Source organism: Magnolia sinica, chromosome 17 (assembly GCF_029962835.1).
Source record: "Magnolia sinica isolate HGM2019 chromosome 17, MsV1, whole genome shotgun sequence".
Classification (NCBI taxonomy): Eukaryota; Viridiplantae; Streptophyta; class Magnoliopsida; order Magnoliales; family Magnoliaceae; genus Magnolia; species Magnolia sinica.
Window position 1 is genome coordinate 54,862,933 of NC_080589.1, and position 20,044 is coordinate 54,882,976.

The 20,044-nt window shown below is 39.2% G+C and overlaps 1 protein-coding gene across 2 annotated transcripts in view; it reads left to right on the top strand.

Moving 5' to 3' along the window:
• LOC131231238 (thylakoid lumenal 15.0 kDa protein 2, chloroplastic) overlaps positions 1-19,687 on the top strand; it is a 49,801-nt gene extending 30,114 nt beyond the window's left edge. Inside the window, exons 2-6 of one of the 2 annotated variants that reach the window (XM_058227368.1) lie at positions 10,586-10,689; positions 18,027-18,117; positions 18,230-18,298; positions 18,627-18,736; positions 19,263-19,394. In XM_058227368.1, the coding sequence (XP_058083351.1) occupies positions 10,586-10,689; positions 18,027-18,117; positions 18,230-18,298; positions 18,627-18,736; positions 19,263-19,277 (389 nt within the window). In that variant the 3' untranslated portion in view covers positions 19,278-19,394. Of the gene's footprint in view, positions 1-10,585; positions 10,690-18,026; positions 18,118-18,229; positions 18,299-18,626; positions 18,737-19,262 lie in introns of both variants that reach the window. The other variant, XM_058227367.1, reaches the window with a different exon arrangement.
• The last annotated feature ends 357 nt before the right edge of the window (positions 19,688-20,044 follow it).

The window sequence follows — 20,044 nt, forward strand, 5'->3', positions numbered from 1 at the left end:
CCCCAGCAGCAAAGGCCACCATATAGGTCACAATATAGGTCCCAACAACAATAGTTTCAGCAGCAGTCATAGCGGCAACAAGGTAGACAGCCCTTATCCCTTCAGACGCAACCTAGTATTTATGCAATCCAGCGGAGAGATTCTCAGACTAAGGGAGGAGTCATAGAAGGTATACTTGTAGTATCATCCCTTTTAGCACGTGTCCTTTTCGATTCCGGCGCATCACATTCATTTACAGCAGATAGTTTTTGTCAGTCGTTGGATTTTCCGAGAACATCGATGACTAAGGGATTAGAGCTCTCGACTCCTTTAGGGAAAAGAATGATGTTGAGTTCTATATGCTAGGACTGTCCTGTTTACATGGAAGAGTATGCCCTTCCAATCAATTTTTATGTTTTGGTGTTGTTAGAGTATGATGTGATTTTGGGAATAAACTGGTTATCCAAGTACCATGCAGTGTTGGACTGTACACCTTTTCTATCCCTGACCAGCCTCAATTTCAGTTTGTGGCTGATCCTAAAGATAAGTTTATAGAGACTTTGATGTCCTGTATTCATAAAGAGTCCAAAAGTGTATGTATTGAACAGTTATCGGTAGTACGTGATTTTCTAGATGTTTTTCAGGAAATTACAGGTTTGCCACCCGTTAGACGTACAGAGTTTCGAATAGATCTTATCCTCGGCACTGCCCTTATATCCAGAGCCCCTTATTGTATGGCACCATTAGAGTTGCATGAGTTGCAAAGACAGATAGATGAATTATGTCGTTTGGAGTTTATTCGCCGAGTACTTCAACTTGGGGAGTGCCTGTGCTTTTTGTAAAAAAGAAGGATGGTTCTTTACGGTTGTATGTCGATTATAGAGGGCTTAATAAGGTTATGTTTAGAAACAAGTATCCGCTCCCAAGAATAGATGATTTATTCGATCAGTTGAGTGGTGCGCAGTATTTCTCGAAGATAGATTTACGGTTTGGGTATCATCAGATTTGGGTTTGGGAGGAGGATATTCCGAAGACAGCTTTTGTGACTCGTTATGGACAGTTTGAATTTCAGGTTATGTCATTTGGTCTGACTAATGCACCTGCAATATTTATGTAGTTGATGAATGAGGTATTCCGTCCTTATTTGGACTAGTTTCTTGTTGTTTTTATTGACGATATTTTAATATATTCAAAGACAAGGGAAAATCATGAGTGTCATTTAAAGATGACATTGCAAACCCTTCATTCCCACCAGCTATATGCTAAGCTGGAAAAATGTGAGTTTTGGCAGGAAGAAGTAAAATTTTTGGGGCATATAGTTTTGAAGAATGAAGTTTCAGTTGATCGAGCTAAGGTTGAAGCAGTTTTGCAATGGAAATAGCTGAAGGATGCATTTGAGATTCGGAGTTTCTTTGGTCTAGCAGGGTATTACAGACGTTTTGTTAAAGGATTTTCTTGTATAGCTGCCTCATTGACTCGATTGGCTCAAAAGGATGCAATGTTTGTTTGGAGTGGAGCCTATGAGCGGGCATTTGCGGAACTAAAAACTCATCTTACGACGGCACCGATTCTCACTCTTCCATCTGGGAGTGAGGGATTCGTTGTTTATACAGATGCCTCGCTTATAGGTTTGGGGTGTTTCCTAATGCAACAGGGCAAGGTAGTAGCATATGCATCTTGCCAACTTAGGCCTCATGAGCAGAATTATCCCGCACACGACCTAGAGTTAGCAGCGGTAGTTTTTGCCCTAAAAGTATGGAGGCATTACATGTATGGGGTTAGATTCGAACTCTTTTCGGATCATAAGAGCCTGAAATACCTCTTTTCACAAGCCCAGTTGAATATGAGGCAGAGACGTTGGATGGAATTGATGAAAGACTATGATTTTGATCTTCAGTACTACCCAGGAAAAGCTAATGTGGTGGCGGATGCTTTAAGTCGTCAGCCACAGGCCCAAGTGGCACAATTGATGATGCGAGAGTGGAAAATGGTAAAAGATATAGCTGAATTTGATTTTGAGATGATTCTACAGTTCTCGGTTGTTCAATTAGCAAACTTGACGATGCAACCCTCTTTGATATCTCAAGTAATAGAAGCCCAATGGTTTGATCAATGGGTGTTGTTTTGTAAAGATGTGATAATAGGGAAAAGTCAACCAGAGTAGCAGATAGGTTTGGATGGTGGATTTCGGTTTCAACGCAGATTATATGTTCCAGATATCTCAGAATTGAAGAAGGCCCTTATGAATGAGGCACATCGCACTAAGTTTACTATCCACCCAGGATCTACGAAGACGTATAAGGACATGAAAAGGCAATTTTGGTGGACTGGAATGAAACGTGAAGTTGCTAGGCATGTGTTAGAGTGTGACGTTTGCAAACAAGTAAAGGCAGAGCACCAAAAGCCTGCAGGGGAATTGCAACCTTTGGAGATACCAGTATGGAAGTGGGAACAGGTAATTATGGATTTCATTGTGGGTTTACCAAGAACCTTATGTCGACATGATGCTATATGGGTTTTTGTAGACCGTTTGACAAAGGCAACCCACTTTCTTCCTATTTGTATTTCTTGGTCTAAAGATCAGCTCGCAACTTTGTTTATAAACGACATTGTTAGATTACATGGTGTACCTGTTTCGATTGTATCTAAGCGAGATCCGAGGTTTACATCAAAGTTTTGGAAGAGTTTTCAAAAAGCAATAGGGACTACTTTAAGATTTAGCACAACACATCATCCCCAAACAGATGGTCAGTCCGAAAGAGTTAACCAGATTCTCGAGGACATGCTCAGATCATGTGCATTAGATTTCTCTAGTAGTTGGGACGACCACTTGCCGTTGGCAGAATTTGCGTATAATAATAGTTTTCAGGCGACTATTGGCATGGCTCCCTATGAGGCGTTATATGGTAGACCTTGTAGGTCCTTAAGTTGTTGGACTGAGATTGGTGAGCGATGTCTTTAGGTCATGATGTTGTACGAAAAATGTCTAAAAAGATTGATCTTATTCAATAACGTATGCTTACAGCTCAGAGTCGGCAGAAGAGTTTTACAGATCGCTGATGTAGACCCTTAGAGTTTGTCAAGGGAGACCGTATATATCTCCAAGTTTCACTAGTGAAAGGTGTAGTTCGATTTGGTGTTAAGGGAAAGTTAGCCCTGTGGTTTATAGGGCCTTTTGATATTGTTGAACGAGTTGGCACCGTAGCTTATCGTCTCGCTTTCCCACCCCAATTATCTGGAGTTCATAATGTTTTTCACGTTTCGATGCTTCATAAATGTGATCCGAAGATAATAGCACCTGTTATTGACTGGCAATCCTTAGCAGTTCGGGAAGATGCATCCTATATCGAGCAGCCAATCTGTATCGTGGATAGAAAAGAGCAAGTTCTTCGTACTAAAGTCATCTCCTTAAAGTCCAATGGGGTTATCATTCTGTAGAAGAAGCAACCTGGGAACAGGAAGCAGAGATACGCAGTCGTTACCCTCATCTATTTGATTCCTAGGTACGTATAAGTATGATATGGTTATTGTTGTATTGTACTGTTATACCCGAATATGTTTTGAAATTTCGAGGATAAAATTTTTCTAAAGAGGGGAGAGTTGTAAGACCCAAGGCCCCGACATCTGGTTCATACACTGGATAACCGTTGACTGTAAAGTCCATTGGCTCCGAGAATATTTTGACTTGATCAAAATGTTGTTTTGTTATCGAGCCGCAAACCGCATTTCAACCCAATGTCCGAATTTTAATATATGAACTTAAAATTAAACAATCTGAGAAATGACAGCTATGTCCTTATTTTATATGGCGGTGGGCCATCATCGAGTTTTCAAAATCCATTAGGTCCAAGAGCCTAATCGTTGTGATCGTAGTCGAATTACGGAATTACGGGCAGAAACAGCATGTCAACACGACACCCAGATTGTAAGTTATGAATAGATATGCACATATATATTTTGATAAAATAACTCAAATGACCTCGATTTTTTTAAAATCCTTGGAATGTTTCATGCCAAATCACTTAAATAACATTTTTTTTATTGTTATCATCAGCTTAAACTTCTCAAAAATATCACAAAACACCTCCCAACCCTTCTTTTAGACAAAAGCCAATTTTAAGACATTTTCAAGTCCATAAACAGAAAAAAAAAAAAAAGAAAGAAAAAAACCTTATTTCAACAACCCATTTCCAGCACTCTCTTCTAGCTTAAGTTTGAAGTTAAGAAGAGGAAGAGGAAGAAGAAGAAAAGGAAGCAGAAGCCGAGTTTGATATCCAATCCTCTGATTGTTACAGGTGAGTGCATAGATTAGGAGCACGCATATATGTGCATTAGATTACTTGAAAGCCCTATAGAAGAATATATATATATATATATATATATATATATATATATATATATATATATATATATATTTGATTTAGGGTTAGGTTATTGCTGGATTTTCTGATGTAGTTGGTTAGGTTTTTGCTGGATTTTCCTTGAAAGCTCCTTGAAAGCCCTATAGAAGACTAGATTTGCATTTAGTTGGTTAGGTTATTGCTGGATTTTCCTTGAAAGCCCTATAGAATAATATATTTTCTGATTTAGTTGTTAGGTTATTGCTGGTTTTTCTGATTTAGTTGGTTAGGTTATTGCTGGATTTTCTGATTTAGTTGGTTAGGTTATTGATGGAAGATTGGATGATAGAGATGATTTAATTTTGTTTAAATTCATACGTATTTCCATCGGTGTCTCTCTTTGTCCCTTACAAAGTCCGCCTGCTACCTGTTTGACAAAACGTTTGAAAGAGTTATCCTTCCTCCTCTTGGTGTAGTTAACTCTTGAGAAAAAAGCATGCTTGTGGCATGAAGTCTTATAGCGGAATGAATCCCGGATTGGATTTAGATTGGCTAAGTCATGTGCATATCATATGCATGGTTCATAGTTGTTGTATCATTGTATGATTGGGAGTGAATGATTCATATCATGGTATGGTGATCACAGTGTGTTGTGTTGCAACACATGATGTGTCTATGATTAGTATGTGAACTGTCTAGATACAGGATGCATTACATGAGACCCCTATGAGGAACTTAAATTCATGAGGAGACCATATGAGGAAGGTCGTCCTATGCTTGCCTTGAAAAACATGATATATTGTGCTTGTGTGTGGACATGCATACGGTGATTGTAAATGTGATGAAACATACTTTGTTATGATTTGAGTTGGACATCACACCGGAAATGTGTAATTCAACAGGACATGATTAGAGGGTTCCTAGGTAAAAGTCCCTAAACCCCGATTGGTACCATTAGGAGCAACCAATGCTTAGACCGGGTGAAAGAACAGAGCACTGGAATGCTGAAATACCAAAGTAAGCGGCGACTCCCACCGACGCGTGTCGATTGGTTGAGAGATTTGACTTGATCTGCTTATGGGCAAGCAAAGATAGGTTGTGTGTGACGAGCTCGTAAATTGTCTGTTATCATTTTGCCAAGCGACTTATGACTTCTCGCTGTTAGGCAGATAGTGAGGTTCAACACAAGTGGGTTAGACTAGTTCGGCCCAAGAATTATGTAGTCCAACCCTGTAGTGGACCACGGTGGAAAAGCCTGTGCAAGTGGGTAGTAATCATATGCGAGTCCCACCTTTGTTTCAGATCTTGATGATCTAATTGGGAAATGTGGAAAATTTGGAACATGGAAAGTGACATCATGCATTGTATCTTTCTTTTATTGTTATCGGCCCAGTAGGCCTATGCATAATATGAGCATGACATGAAACATGCAATTTCGCTGCACACACGCACTCACTGGGCTTAGTAGCTCAAGGTTTCCTTTCTATTTTTTTTTACAGGTAAGAGTAGGGAGCTGAAGGAGTAGAGATTACAGACTCCAGTTGTCCTTTTTGTCTTGTGCATATCAGTGTATATATTTTTTTGTAGTACCCTGTATATGTACAACAAGTATAGTAAATACGACATGGTTTATGTTTTGGTTTTGCCTTGATGTGCTCAGTTATACACAGTAACATATGTTGAATATGATGAAATTTTGAGAAATGATGCGTATGTGTCGTCTTTATTTTTAGAAATCCTCCTTGTGGAGCCTCGCTTATGGGACTTAGTATGCGATAGTTGGAAGCCCCAAAATCGGAGTTCTACGGAGGCTGTCAACCCAAATTTGGTGTATAGTAATCACGGATTACGGACACTAGATTTAGGGACGCGACACAAATATCATTCAATTTCGAGCAAAACTTTATAAAAGTTTCAATCTCTTCCATCTTTATATTTTCAAATTATATGGTTAAGAGTTGAAGCTTGGAACGCTTTACTGTGCTAGTTCCCTCGTGGGTGGTTTTTAAGATGTCCCACTCTTCCTTTTCCATTTCACATGTACAAATACGTTTAAATTCATCTGAGGAAACTGCATAGTAAATCGCATTGAGAGCTTTGGCATCATAGGCATACCACGCTCTCTCATCAACACTCCAATTGGATTTGTCTTTGGTAGTGCTAATGGTTCTACCGTCAACCACAACATGTTCTCTGGGCATATGTCATCCTTATTCAATAATAGCCCAAGCCATAGGGTCAAGGGATCTCAAGAATACCCTCATCCTAGCCTTCCAATAAGCATAGTTAGACCCATCAAAATATAGCGGCCATGGGATGACACTCTCCTCATTGGTTGACGTGATTCTAAAGCTCATACGTATCTGACTCTAAACGGTTAAGTCCTTGAAGAATAACCCTCTCCGTTACAAATTGAAATTGTGTCGGTTGTCTAACACGATACCATGTTACGCGGAAGCTTATGAACTTAGAATTATGGTTAAGGCCTTGGGGGGGGGGGGGGGGGGGTGGCAGCAATTTACCAATTTAAATAATAAGGCACAACGGTGCAATTGCATAGACTACAAAAGATTCAACTAATTGTGTGTAGTAGTCTAAGATGTGAGATGTAAAAATACCAATTGTATGTGCCCTAAGTTAAGTGTTTAGCATACAATCCATTTCATGCATTCATATACGCAAACCATTCACAAGCATAAATAGAATTACAATCATATAAACAATCGCAAACACAATGATGTATAATAGTTCGACTAATTGCCTACTCCACTACCGGCGGACACACTCTCCTCAAGTGTACTGGATTTTTCTATCTTAGAGGTTTCCAATAGGTTCACCTCTAACCTTTATAATGGTTTTACAGGTTTACCACAAACCTACACATACACACTCATGTCGGTGACAGTCTGACATAAAGACCTACACGTATTCACCCGTGTTGGTGGAATACGTTTCTACCCATGTCGGTGGTTCCCGTGGAGGCATACTTTGTTTTCTATCGGCTAACCAAGAACCACTATAGTTCAAATCCAAGGACCTACGTATACTCTCGCTAAAGGCTCCTATAGAGACTAACACGTACACACCTGTGTCCGCTGAATTCGGTCCTATGCAAGGACTTGTGTATACTCACGTCAGAGGCAGTCCTATACAAGGACCTATTTGAGTTTGGATCTCAAACTCAATGGACTCTAAAATAACAACCTCACTTGTTTGATTAAGCCTCATTGATGGGCCTTTCTTGAGATGCATCTTCTCTTCTTGAATCCACTTCTCTTGTGCTCCCCCGATCTTTGATTCGGATGCTTCAGCTCCTTCGATCAACTACCTTGTATATGATGTACCTATGAAGCTACTAACATAATGGGAAGATGGTTAAATCTCCTACAACTATCGGGATAGTTGTTCTCCAATTGGGCATTTACCTAGATGGGTATTCTAGAGGATATAGACAAGGATACACCTATAGGTTGGTGTCTAAATCTCTGGAAAATGGGAGAGAGCATGAACACCTTCATAATGGAGCTTGGAATGCTCATTAGAGTGATTAATCACAAGAAGGGCGTCATGAATCTCTTTGGTTTGGAGTCTAGGAGAGGGATAATGAGCGGGGAATCACCTAGGCTCTAATTGCACCAAAAACCCATCATTTTGCCCAAGGCCTGAATGCCCTTTTATAAAGAAACAGTTTGCAACGACTATAAAATGGGCAAATAACAGCTGGTTCAATTGCATCGAACTCCACTTCGATAGGATCGAATTAGTCTTCGATATGATCGAGTAATTCCAGATAAATGCAGTTTACTTGCTGGACATTTTCTGGCCATCTTCGATCAAATTGAGGGGGACCTTCGATCAAATTGTATCCCATCGACGGATTGTCAATTTGATCGAGATTCACTCACAACTTCTAAATTGGGTTGTTTGTTTATCAACAGCTTTGAACCTCTAAAGTCTATCTAAATTATGATCAAATAAATGTCCTAATGCTATAGGATGATCAAGCAAATGTTTACCTATTATGAATGGATCATCTAGAGGCTAAGGTTGTTTTGGACCTAGAGGGGTCCAAGGTTAGGGTCACCAAGGCACCTCATTATACCTGTTTCTTCACTCCTTGAGGCTCCAAGTCTTCATGTGTCTTTGGTCTTCAGCTTCCAAGGGCTCAACCGACTCACTGACACACATGATTAACGAACAAGTGCACTTACAAAACTGACACAACTAGTTCTAACTAAATTGGAACGATGCATGTCCCAGAGAGAATGAGGGTTATGTTATCCTAGTACCGGTACACGTATTGAGTATGATGAGGATTGAATTTGGTACAAGTTAGATCCTCACAATCAAAATTCTTAGGATATGAGTAGGACGAAGAATGGTTACTACTCATACGTATAAGCTTGTTAAAATGTGGTGGGGGTTATTAGATGATATTTGAAACCATGAAGAGGGTATTGTAGAATAACTAATTTTGTTGGTAATCCAATTCTTAGTCCTAAAAGACATTACCTTCAGTTGGTATGCTCATGTCATCTATTTAAACACCAACCATTTATTTCCATGGATGTTTGTGATTTCAACAGTAGAAATACACATGTGATTGCAATTCTTATAAGGCTATTTGACTTACACTCGGTGATGTCTTCAAGCATTTCTTTCATGTCAAGTGCTCAGCTCTCATCTTAGCATTATCTTTTTTTCTTGTTCTGATGAGTTTTCTTACCAATTTCAAGTGGGTGTGTCTAACTCATATTTTCAAACTCATTTGTGATTCTGCCGTGGAGTCACGTCTTCATGTCATTATCTCTATTATTATGCATATCATAGGACCTCTAATCACTGTGAGTCAATTGAATGGATAACTAAACATGAGAAAATGCTGCAATAGCATTTCCGATATATGAATTTTTAATGATAAAACTACAATTATTGAATTTCTGTATTGGATACTAAACTATCGCATTGATGGATTTTTCCGAATTTGTCATTAAAAGTAAACTCACGGTATTGGTGGCTAGCATGCATCCAAAATTGTTGCAACTGACATTGATAAGTTCATTTATTTGTCTTTGTACTTCATAATATGAATAATAGAGAAAAAGCAGAAAAAGTTGCTTTTTCGTGAATCACATCATGTTGTTTTTCACTTTAATCCTTTGATCATAAATATCTGAAAGAGCTCCAGAGAGAAAAAAAATTTGTTTGAACGGTATATCAGCTAGGCCTTCCATTTCACTCATGCATACAACTCTGTTTGTGATCCAAGTAATTCTTATGTGATGTTTGGACACTTGGACTGTATGCCTATACTGATGGGGAAAGATTTCATTTTTGGTGGTTTTCTTTATAAAAGTTACTGAGTTTAACTTCCTAAGAAGTTCTCAAAGAATTGTGTAAGATGTTTTAATCAATATGTTATAATATATTTGTGATATATATATATATATATATATATATATATATAGAGAGAGAGAGAGAGAGAGAGAGAGAGAGAGAGAGAGAGAGAGAGAGGCATGCTCACGTGTGCACCTTTGCATACGTGTCATGGGCGTCTAACACGAACAGTCCATGTGATGCGGCATCCCATGAAACCCCAAGGGACCAATTTTCACCCTGATATAAAACTCTGGTGGGCCATAGCAAAGAGAGATGCAAATCAAGGGAGGAAACTGTTTTCTTTTTTCATGGCCCACCAAAGTTTTGGATCAAAGTAAAAGTTGGGCCTGGGGGTTTCATGGGATGCTGCATCACATGGACTGTTTAGATTTTGGACTCACATCACGTATGATGAGTTCTCAAAAAGTTCACATGAGTTCCGTGCGAAGCATTCGGCTATATATATATATATATATATATATATATATATATATATATATATATATATATATATATATATATATATATAACTCTTGCAATGTGACCTATTGCGTCTGCTTATACTAAACAGTTCTGTTATCAGATGAGTAACCATCCCAAGTTGCTACATGACATGCAAACCCTTTCCCATTCTCCTTTCAGCACTTAATATCAAGAAATGTCCTCTGACATGAAATTGAAGCCACTGCAAATTTTCTTAAAATCTTGATGCCTCAATCTATCTCATGATTCAAAACTAGAAGTTAATCGCATACTTTCGAATTTTATGTTGTCATTTCTGCAAATTTTAATGTCAATAATGCATACTGTTTGACACTTTTTTTTTATGTTCATGTCCATATATAGTTAGACATTTAAGTGACAACTCTCACAATCAAACTTTGTAGGACTTGGATCTGCTGATGCCAAAGTTGGGGTTAACAAGCCAGAATTGCTCCCAAAAGAGTTTAGTCCAGTTATTGATGTAGCTGGCTTCCTCTCTACGGGCCAGGTCTGACTGTTTCTGTTGATTTTGTGATTTGGCTATGTATTATGTTGGTGAGATGTTATTGGAAGTTTGGAACCTACTTTGACAAGTGAAATACACCCATCTTTTCTACTCTTGGTTATTCAGTAGTACAACTTTGTACGCATGATGCATGATGAAAAAAAGTGATGGGAGTATTTAGCAGTGATGGTATAGGACATACTAGGTTATTTTGGTTGACAAAATTATTCAACAAGAATGTAAGATAGTAGAAAATACCAGATGAATGGAGGAAAAGTAACGTAGTATATATTTCCAAGAATAAAGGACACATGGACGTATAGAGCTGCACCAACTATCATGGGATTAAACTTATGAACCATACTATGAATCTTTGGTAGGGAGTGATTAAGCAAAGACTAAGGCATGAGAGGAATATATCATAAAATCCGGTTTGTTCCATGCCAGAGAGGTTTACAACTGAAAGCTAATTTCCTACTTAGACAATTGATGGAGAAATATAGGGAGAGGAGAAAGGATATCCTCATGATCTTTATTGACTTCAAGAAAGCTTACAGTAGGGTCCCTACTCCCTAGAGAGTTAATTTGGTGGGTGTTGGGAAAGAAAGGAGTTTGAAGTGGACGTATTGACATGATCAAGGATGTGAATGACGGAGCAGTAACAAATATGACAACCAGTATTTGCATTATCGATAGTATTGGCTAATATATCTTGCGACACTGTTGATATTGCATGGGCCCGTATCAAATTGAAAAATTCCTCACTATCGACAAAAATACTGCATGTATCATCCGATATCATCGATAGATGTGATATGTATCGACGATCTCAAGGCAATGCACCCCTCTTCCGAAAAAATTGAAAAAAATGAAAAATCCCTGAAAACTCTCATTTTCTCCCCCCCTTTTTTTGGAATACCTTTGTAGTAGGATCTAGACAATTTCTTTTAAGTTAAGTGGAGAGAAATCAAGGTTTCGGTGGAGAAATTGCGATCGAAGAGCAACAACGGGTACTAAATTATGACTATTCATGGTTTGTATGCATAATCATGGATTTGAAGCTCTGGTTTTTGAATTTGGTGAAAGTAGTAGATTTTGGGGAAAATCTGAAAATCTTCCATTTTTTTAAACTTATTTTTTCAAGCAATTAATGTACACTACTTGTAGGATGATCTACATATTGGAGACATTTTCTTGAACGTTCTAAAAACTTCTTTCATATTAAAGATAGCATAAAATAATTAAAATATCATTTTTAGAAATTGCTGAATGAATTTTTGCTCTTTTTTTTTTTTTTGGTGTATTTGTTGTATTTTGGTACTTGTATTGTATGATTTATGAATTAGATGAACTCTTTTTTGGATATTAAGTGCATTACTTCGTCTAAGAATTGATTGTTTAGGACCATATACAATGGAAGCTTACTACATATACTTGTCTTTTTGTAATGTTTTGATAACAAAGTGCGTAATCTTGTCTCTTTTAACACCTCAGAAAAGTTTCATTGAAAAAGTTAATGCAGGGGCATTTTCACACCGTGCTCGAGTGGGGTAGCCCATGGGATGTGGGGACACACTTGGGGTGGGTGACCCATGTGATTTAGGGCCCACGGGGGAGGTCTCGTGTTTGAGACTTCTCACCGGGGGTGATTAATACAGGGGGGAGGGATGTGGGAGCATGCTACTCACGTACAAAAGGAGCAGGGAAATTCCAAGTTTTTTGTTTATGTGGATAAATCCAAGCCGTTTGATGCAGGACATGAAAATTAAATATGATATGCAAGATTTCAGGCTTTAAATCACACTAATTTTAAAACAATCACAAAAAAATTCCACATCCCATGTAAAAGTCAAGCATTTGACAAGGGGAATCTATGCGGGTCCAAGCCCACACGTGTTAGGGCTGGATCAATTAAAAATTATAGATTAAACAATGATCAAAGGAGAGTAAATTCATCCACACATGCAAAGGATTACTTCCCAATCTAAGAGATTCACATGTTTCAAATCGGGAAAACCTAGGGTTTGCAAAAGTGGAATATGACTTGGGATTTAGGATTATTTAGGGTTAGAGTTAACGAAATAAGGCGAGAGAGGAGTGAAATAGAAGAGAGAAATGAACCCAAGATGATCCACACTTGTGGACAGCAGCCCGGGCCTGACGCACCTGCGTGGGATCCTGTCCATATGTGTGTGGGGCCCACAAATCTGAAATTAGCCAGCTATGTGCTGGTCGGCCAGGGGAGGTCCACCTTCATGCCAAGTTTCACGTCGATCGAATGTCTGGTTTGTGCATGGTGCTCCGCCAAAGTTTCGACCCTCCTGTAGGGCCAGATTTTGGAAATCTGCTATATGGGAAAGATTAGCTGCAAACGTGGGTGGATTTGATGAGGGGATGGCTGTAGGAGATGAGGGCGATTTGAGATAGATGTGGCTTCGCACCACGGTAATTAGCCCTTTAAAGAAGGGAGGGTTTCGCACCCAATTAGGCTTCACAACTCAGAGAGGAGCAGGAAAATGCAGAAATTTTATTCAATCTTCAATAAGGAAAAAGACTACATGAGGTGCCTATTTATAATAAAATCCTATACCTCAAAACTCGTGCCATGTGTGCAACCTATTACTTAGAGACGAAGTAACCACAATTAACAACTAATCAAAATAATTTAAACCGTCCATGATGTTCCTAATAACAATAATAACCAAAACTCTAAGTACTAGATCGTTTATAATAGTAGGCCACGATCGTGAGAACTCATGGTGGGATTCACATGACGATCGGGTCCACTCCAAGGAACCAAAACGTAGTCCTCTAATTAGGGGGTCCTCCCTAGATGTCGTCATCGATCCAGATCGATGGTGGGGCCCTCCTTGCATACATGCATAGGGGGGCTTGCATGTGCGCGAGATGTCCCCATCAGTTCTCCTCGGTTGCGAAGGTTTCGCCATTGGTGAAACAAAACTCCTTAACCGCTCCGAGATATCAAGATCAAGTCTTTGAAGCTCCTCCTCGGTGAGCCACTTACTGTCTGAAGTTGGACGTGACTTCCACTTAACCAAGAACTTTTAAAATCGGCTGTCCGACATCGATACTATCTGATGGCCCAGAATATCCTCTATCTCCTCTCTGGGTGTGGGAAGGGTAGGTATAGGAGGTAGAGGCTGGGAAGATGGGTTGGGAGGGGGTCATGGATCAAGGGAAAGGTCTAGAGAATCAGGATGATTAGGTGAAAGGCCAGAAAATGTATCAGTGGTCTCTTGAAATTCAACTAGATCCTGCACATTGAATGTGGAACTAATTCCTATGGAAGGTGAAAGATCTACCACATACACATTGAGACTGTTTCGTTTTATAATTTTGAATAGTCAAGCGCTACGCGTATGTAATTTACGAATGACTCCTTGAGGATACCGCTCTGGCCTCCCCTACATGGAATTCCTTGAATCGTTTATGTTGGTCTGCAGAAATTTTGTAATGTTCATTACTAGTGGTAATCTTTCGCCTGATTTCTTGATGCAATAAGTGAATGTGATGCGCAAAAGACTCTGCCCTATGGGACAGTGACATAGGGATAAGATCAATAGGTTTCCTAGATTTATAACTAATAACGACTTCAAAAGGGCTTAAACTTGTGGACCTATCGATAGAACTATTAAACGCAAACTTGGCTATAGGTAGTACGGTGTCCCACGTCCTTGTGTGCTGTATATCCCTCATAGGGGGAAACTCATCCGGTAGATCATCAGGAAAGACATCACGAAACTCATCCACTACTGGAATGGCCTTAGTGAGTAACTCTACACTAGCCTCTGGTGCACTCTCTCTAGTCATAAGGCCATACATGTCGTACCACTTAAAATAGTAGTCCATGTCTTGCAACCAATCTAGAAAAACTTTAGGGTCCAAGTGACTATCAAACCTGAGGGCATCTAGTGTGACTCCTTTGAGAAGTTGCCCATCGGCGTCATAGTGGTCTTGATGTCCCTCACGGGGTAGGTGCATGGGTGCGCGCCCATAACCGATTCCTTGGCTGCCTCCATTCCTTGGTCTATCTTCCTGACCACCTACCTGAGATTGGGCATCTTCCCCAATGGTGGGGTTTGCCCTGGTGGAGGTCTCTAGTTGGATAATGCGCACATTAAGCTGATCAAAGCATTGGTCAATACGTTGTTCCAAGCGCTTACTCAAAGAATCAAATTGCTGGATCAGCTTGTTCATTGACTCTTACAATTGCTCCATGTTTAGTATAGGGTGCAAGCCAAAATCATGACCCGTATGTGTGAGCATACAACTACTAACTCAACTTAAGGACCTTTTAATACAACTATATACGCCTAGATGAGACTAAATGCTCCTATAGAACTCTATATGGGGGAAACGACACAATATTACTCAATTTCCAGCAACTTATCTGCCCAAAAAATCTGTTAATAGAAAATCCAGCAAAAAGATAATGGGGATTTTCTGATAGCAGAAAATTTAGCAGCTTATATAAGGAATTATGGACCTCTAAACAGCTCTATATGATGATAATTAATGCATAATGGACACAAATAAACTAAAACCTAAACATGTAACGCGTTCCCTTATAAAAACCTTGTGCTCTGATATCAAATTTGATGCAGGACATGAAAATTAAATATGATATGGAAGATTTCAGGCTTTAAATCACACTAATTTCAAAACAATCACAAAAAAATTCCACATCCCACATAAAAGTCAAGCATTCGACAAGGGGAATCTATGCGGGTCCAAGCTTACACATGTTAGGGCTGGATCAATTAAAAATTATAGACTAAACAATGCTCAAAGGAGAGTAAATTTATCCACACATGCAAAGGATTACTTCCTAATCCAAGAGATTCACATGTTTCAAATCGGGAAAACCTAGGGTTTGCAAAAGTGGAATAAGACTTGGGATTTAGGATTATATAGGGTTAGGGTTAGGGAAATAAGGCAAGAGAGAAGTGAAATAGAAGAGAGAAACGAACCCAAGATGATTCACATGTGTGGACAGCAGCCCGGGCCTGAAGCACGTGCGTGGGATCCTGTCCGCACGTGTGTGGGGCCCACGAATCTGAAATCAGCCAACTAGGTGTTGGTCGGCTAGGGGAGGTCCACCTTCATGCCAAGTTTCACACCGATCGGATGTTTGGTTTGTGCACGGTGCTCAGCCGAAGTTTCAACCCTCCTGTAGGGCCAGATTTTGGAAATTTGCTGTATGGGAAAGATTAGCTGCAAATGTGGGTGGATTTGATGAGGGGATGGCTGTAGGAGATAAGGAATATTGATGGTAGGAGATGGGGGCGATTTGGGATGGATGTGGCTTCGCACCACGGTAGTTAGCCCTTCGAAGAAGGGAGGGTTTTGCACCCAATTAGGCTTCACAACTCAGAGAGGAGTAGGAAAACACAAAAATTTTATTCAATCTTCATTGAGGAAAAAGACTACAAGGGGTACCTATTTATAAAATCTTATACCTCAAAAATCGTGCCATGTGCGCAACCTATTACTTAAAGACGAAGCAACCACAATTAACAACTAATCAAAATAATCTAAACCGTCCATGATGTTCTTGATAACAATAAGAACCAAAACTCGAAGTACTAGATCGTTTGAAATAGTGGGCCACGATCATGAGAACCCATGGCGGGATTCATATGACGATCGGGTCCACTCCAAGGAACCAAAACGCAGTCCTCTAACTAGGGGGTCCTCTTTGGATGTCGTCATCGATCCAGATCGATGGTCGAGCCCTTCTCCTCCTTGCGTACGTGCATTTCGGGGGGGGGGGGTTGGGTTGGGTTTGCATGTGCGTGAGATGTCCCCTTCACCGTTAGTTTTTAAGAACACAAATTTTAAAAATTCCATAAATACCCCTTATGTTATCTTCAAAACATCATTTAGTGTCCCATGAAATATCTAACACTACGACTCTCCTAGAGCTAATTGATGGACAAAAATGTGCATTGGCTCCTAGTGCTATATATAGTAGATATATGAAAATTGCATTATCAAGGTATGCTAGAAATATACATGCCCTTGCACATCAGGTTCATTACTGATAGGTAAAGGAACCTGGTTTTCCATCTATGGAAATTGAAATAAGGTTGAAACAATCTCCTAGGCCATGGTTTGGAAAGTTGCCTCATTAATTGAGATGACTAGGTCGAAAGGGCCCTCATCTAGCCAACCTCTGTTTGTGAGTCTGTGATGAAACAAAACTCATTTACTGTTCTCCTTTTTTAGGGTGTGGCTAATGAACCTGGCTGTCTGAGCTGAAGCATGTTCGAGTCTAACCCATCATGATCTAAGGACCTGAAATCAGGCCCAGCCCCTTACAGATAGGTTATGGGCTGGGCTAGACCCACCATCCAAATAAGTGGGCCTGGCCTGTCCTACTTGTGCTACCATTAGGCAGGTAGAAGCTGAACTCAAGACCAATTAATATTGGGCATGAAACTCAAGCCTGGGTGCAACCCACGGGTGCCAAGGCTCACAGCTAAAAAGCTCAAAGAAGGCTTGACTAGAGCAGGGTTGAGCTAGCCCAACCCATTTCTTACCCTAATTTTGTATGTAGATAGTCTACGTGTAATTGAATATGACCGGGAAACCATTTTTCGCTTAAAAGGCAATTTGGAAGAAAAGCTTAGCATAAAGTATTTAGAGGTACAAGTAGTTTTTGCGAATTGAAGTGTCAAGATCAAGCAATAGAATCCATCTCGAAGAAAGCACATAGTCAATGTCTCGTCAAAGAGTGGAATGTTGAAACATAGAGGTGGAGTATGTAGAATTCTGAAGTACATCAGTGCGACTCCTTAGAACAGTGAGACTCAAGGGAATGCAATTCACGATTTCTGGCCTGAGGGTTGGTATTCACATATTGCATCAACCAAAAATTTATCTGCTACGAATGATTCAGTTGCTTTGTAAACATTAGGCTGTGTTTGGGTGCACATGTCAATTGCTAACATTCAGTTTAAACTAGAGGGAATGACGGAAAGTAATGATGTTCACTAGTAGTTAGGTTAGTTTCAACCTTGATCAATAGTGTCAAAAGCGCAATTTGGATCAATACCCTCAAAGCAAGTGCCAGGGAAAGAAAGTAGAATTTGGTTATTACTTATTACTACTTTTATTGGACTATCTCAATTCAATTTGAGGGTGCATTCAAAGGCTTCACATATGTTCTACAACTGTTGCATTTGCTTGATTCTATTCGCGTCTTTTTTTCTTTTTTTAAGTTTTGATCTTCAATAAGAAAGTCAACTCAATTTCTTAAACTTTTCAAAATGCATAGAAGATACCATTGCTGATGGGCCAAATTGGAATGATTTCAGGAGAACCGACTTGTCCAAGAGATTGCTAATCTTGAGAAGGATACTGGATTTAAGCTCAGAGTTCTGGCACAGAATTATCCTGACACACCAGGTATGATTAAATTCTGAAGCTTTCAATGGTTTTATATTGCTTGCACTGTTCTTCCATGTGCTTGGTTACCTTTCTTTCATAAGGTGTAATCTGACTCCCTGCTTTATTGCAGGATTAGCAGTGAGAGATTTCTGGCAAGTGGATGATAGAACTATTGTTTTTGTCGCGGACCCCACCTTTGGTAAGAACTCGTTGCATTTGTGTGACCACAATCTTTTGTCATATTTACCAAACCATTTACCCTCCCCACCATCAATGAACTATGTCATAAAACAGTAAAAAGTAGGCAAATTATGTGTTTTAGACTTAATGCCAAAGTATACACATATGGGTGAGAACAGCCTCTTTTTAAATTATGCATCTTGACATAAGATTGAATGGAGAGTATCAAGTAAGACAGTTGAAACCACAAATACACATTCATCTCCTGTAGCTTCTCTGTTTCTAATTCTTCCTGTTTCGATAATGGTATCTTCTATAACTAAATTATATGTGGTCATTCTGAGCAGGCAATATCTTGAACTTCAATGTTGGAGCTTCAGTTGATTTAGACATACCTCGTAGCTTTTGGAGTCGCTTGGCGGGCAAGTATGGTAATATTTTTTATTGGAAAGAAAAGGTACAGTTGATTCTACTCAGTTCACTCTCGTTTTTTTTTGTCCTTTCTTTTTCGTTTGTATAGGAATTATATGATCCTTGACCCAAGGATGTCTTCGGGTCTTCAGTTTGTACAAGTGGGGCAAATGGTTCAGAGATCGGATCATTAGTCTGTTGTGCTCCACTCTCAATGGTACATGGAATTACTCTGATTGGACAGTCCTAGCCACCAATCTTGGGCCTCTTTCCAGTTGAATGTGAACGTCATTTATTTTTGTTATTGATTGTCAATTCTCAATTCATGAATTAGAAGGCTGCAACATCCAGTTTGATTTTTGCAGCATGGCCCATCCAAGGTGAGTCCCAACATAGCAGTGATCTAGATTTGGTGAACCATGGGGCCCACTTGTACAAACTCAAAACACCAGTATACTGCAAGTATAATGTCCATATCCTTGAGTCAAGGATCAAATATATCCTCTTCCTCTATAATGCTAGTTGAGAAATGATTTCTGTAAAATCTTTCCTCATGTTTTCTCCCTGAGCAGTTTATTAGATTTTAACTGGAAAGACTTTTACATGGTTGAAAAAGGGAGAAGATGCATCTATTGAAGCTGCTGTTATGGCAATATCAAATTGCTTAAGAGAACCTGTGGGCCAAAGTAACTGCTCTGAGGTGAAGTAAAATCATTCAGCTTGTAAAATCAGAAATGGCTGCAGAAACAGTTCATATGAAAATTTTCATCACCTTCCAGTGCTAAAGATCACATAACATAGTGATCGTGGGTCACTTTGGTTGCATAACCCTTTTGTGAGTACCCTTATGTGCCCTCATTGTCCAATTGTGACTAACAGTGATTTCTACCATTTGTAATTTGATCCTTTTCTATAATGGATTAATGAATCTTCATACTGAAAATTTATTTCTGATGACAAATGTCTTCTAGCTAATAACTGGCAGTTTGTTGAGGCATTTGATTTCTGTTGTTGATTATTGATTTTTTGTTACAGATATTCTTAGTAATTTCTAGGTTACAAGTTTGATTATTTGTTACAAATATGCAACTGATGCTGAATGGATTCTCATACATTGGCACAATCATGCTTGCTGCCTGCTATGCTTGGATGAGATTTCATTTCTGTTCTTCTTTTGACTGTTCAGAAATTAAATGTGTTGAGTATTAAACAACTCCATTGGATCCATTAAAAAAAAATAAAAAATAAAAAAAAAAAAAAAAAAATCAGAGAGAGAGAGAGAGAGAGAGAGCTGTTTTTTTTTTTTTTTTTTTCCTTCGAGCAAGTAACGGCACTTTCATTAACCAAAGAGCGG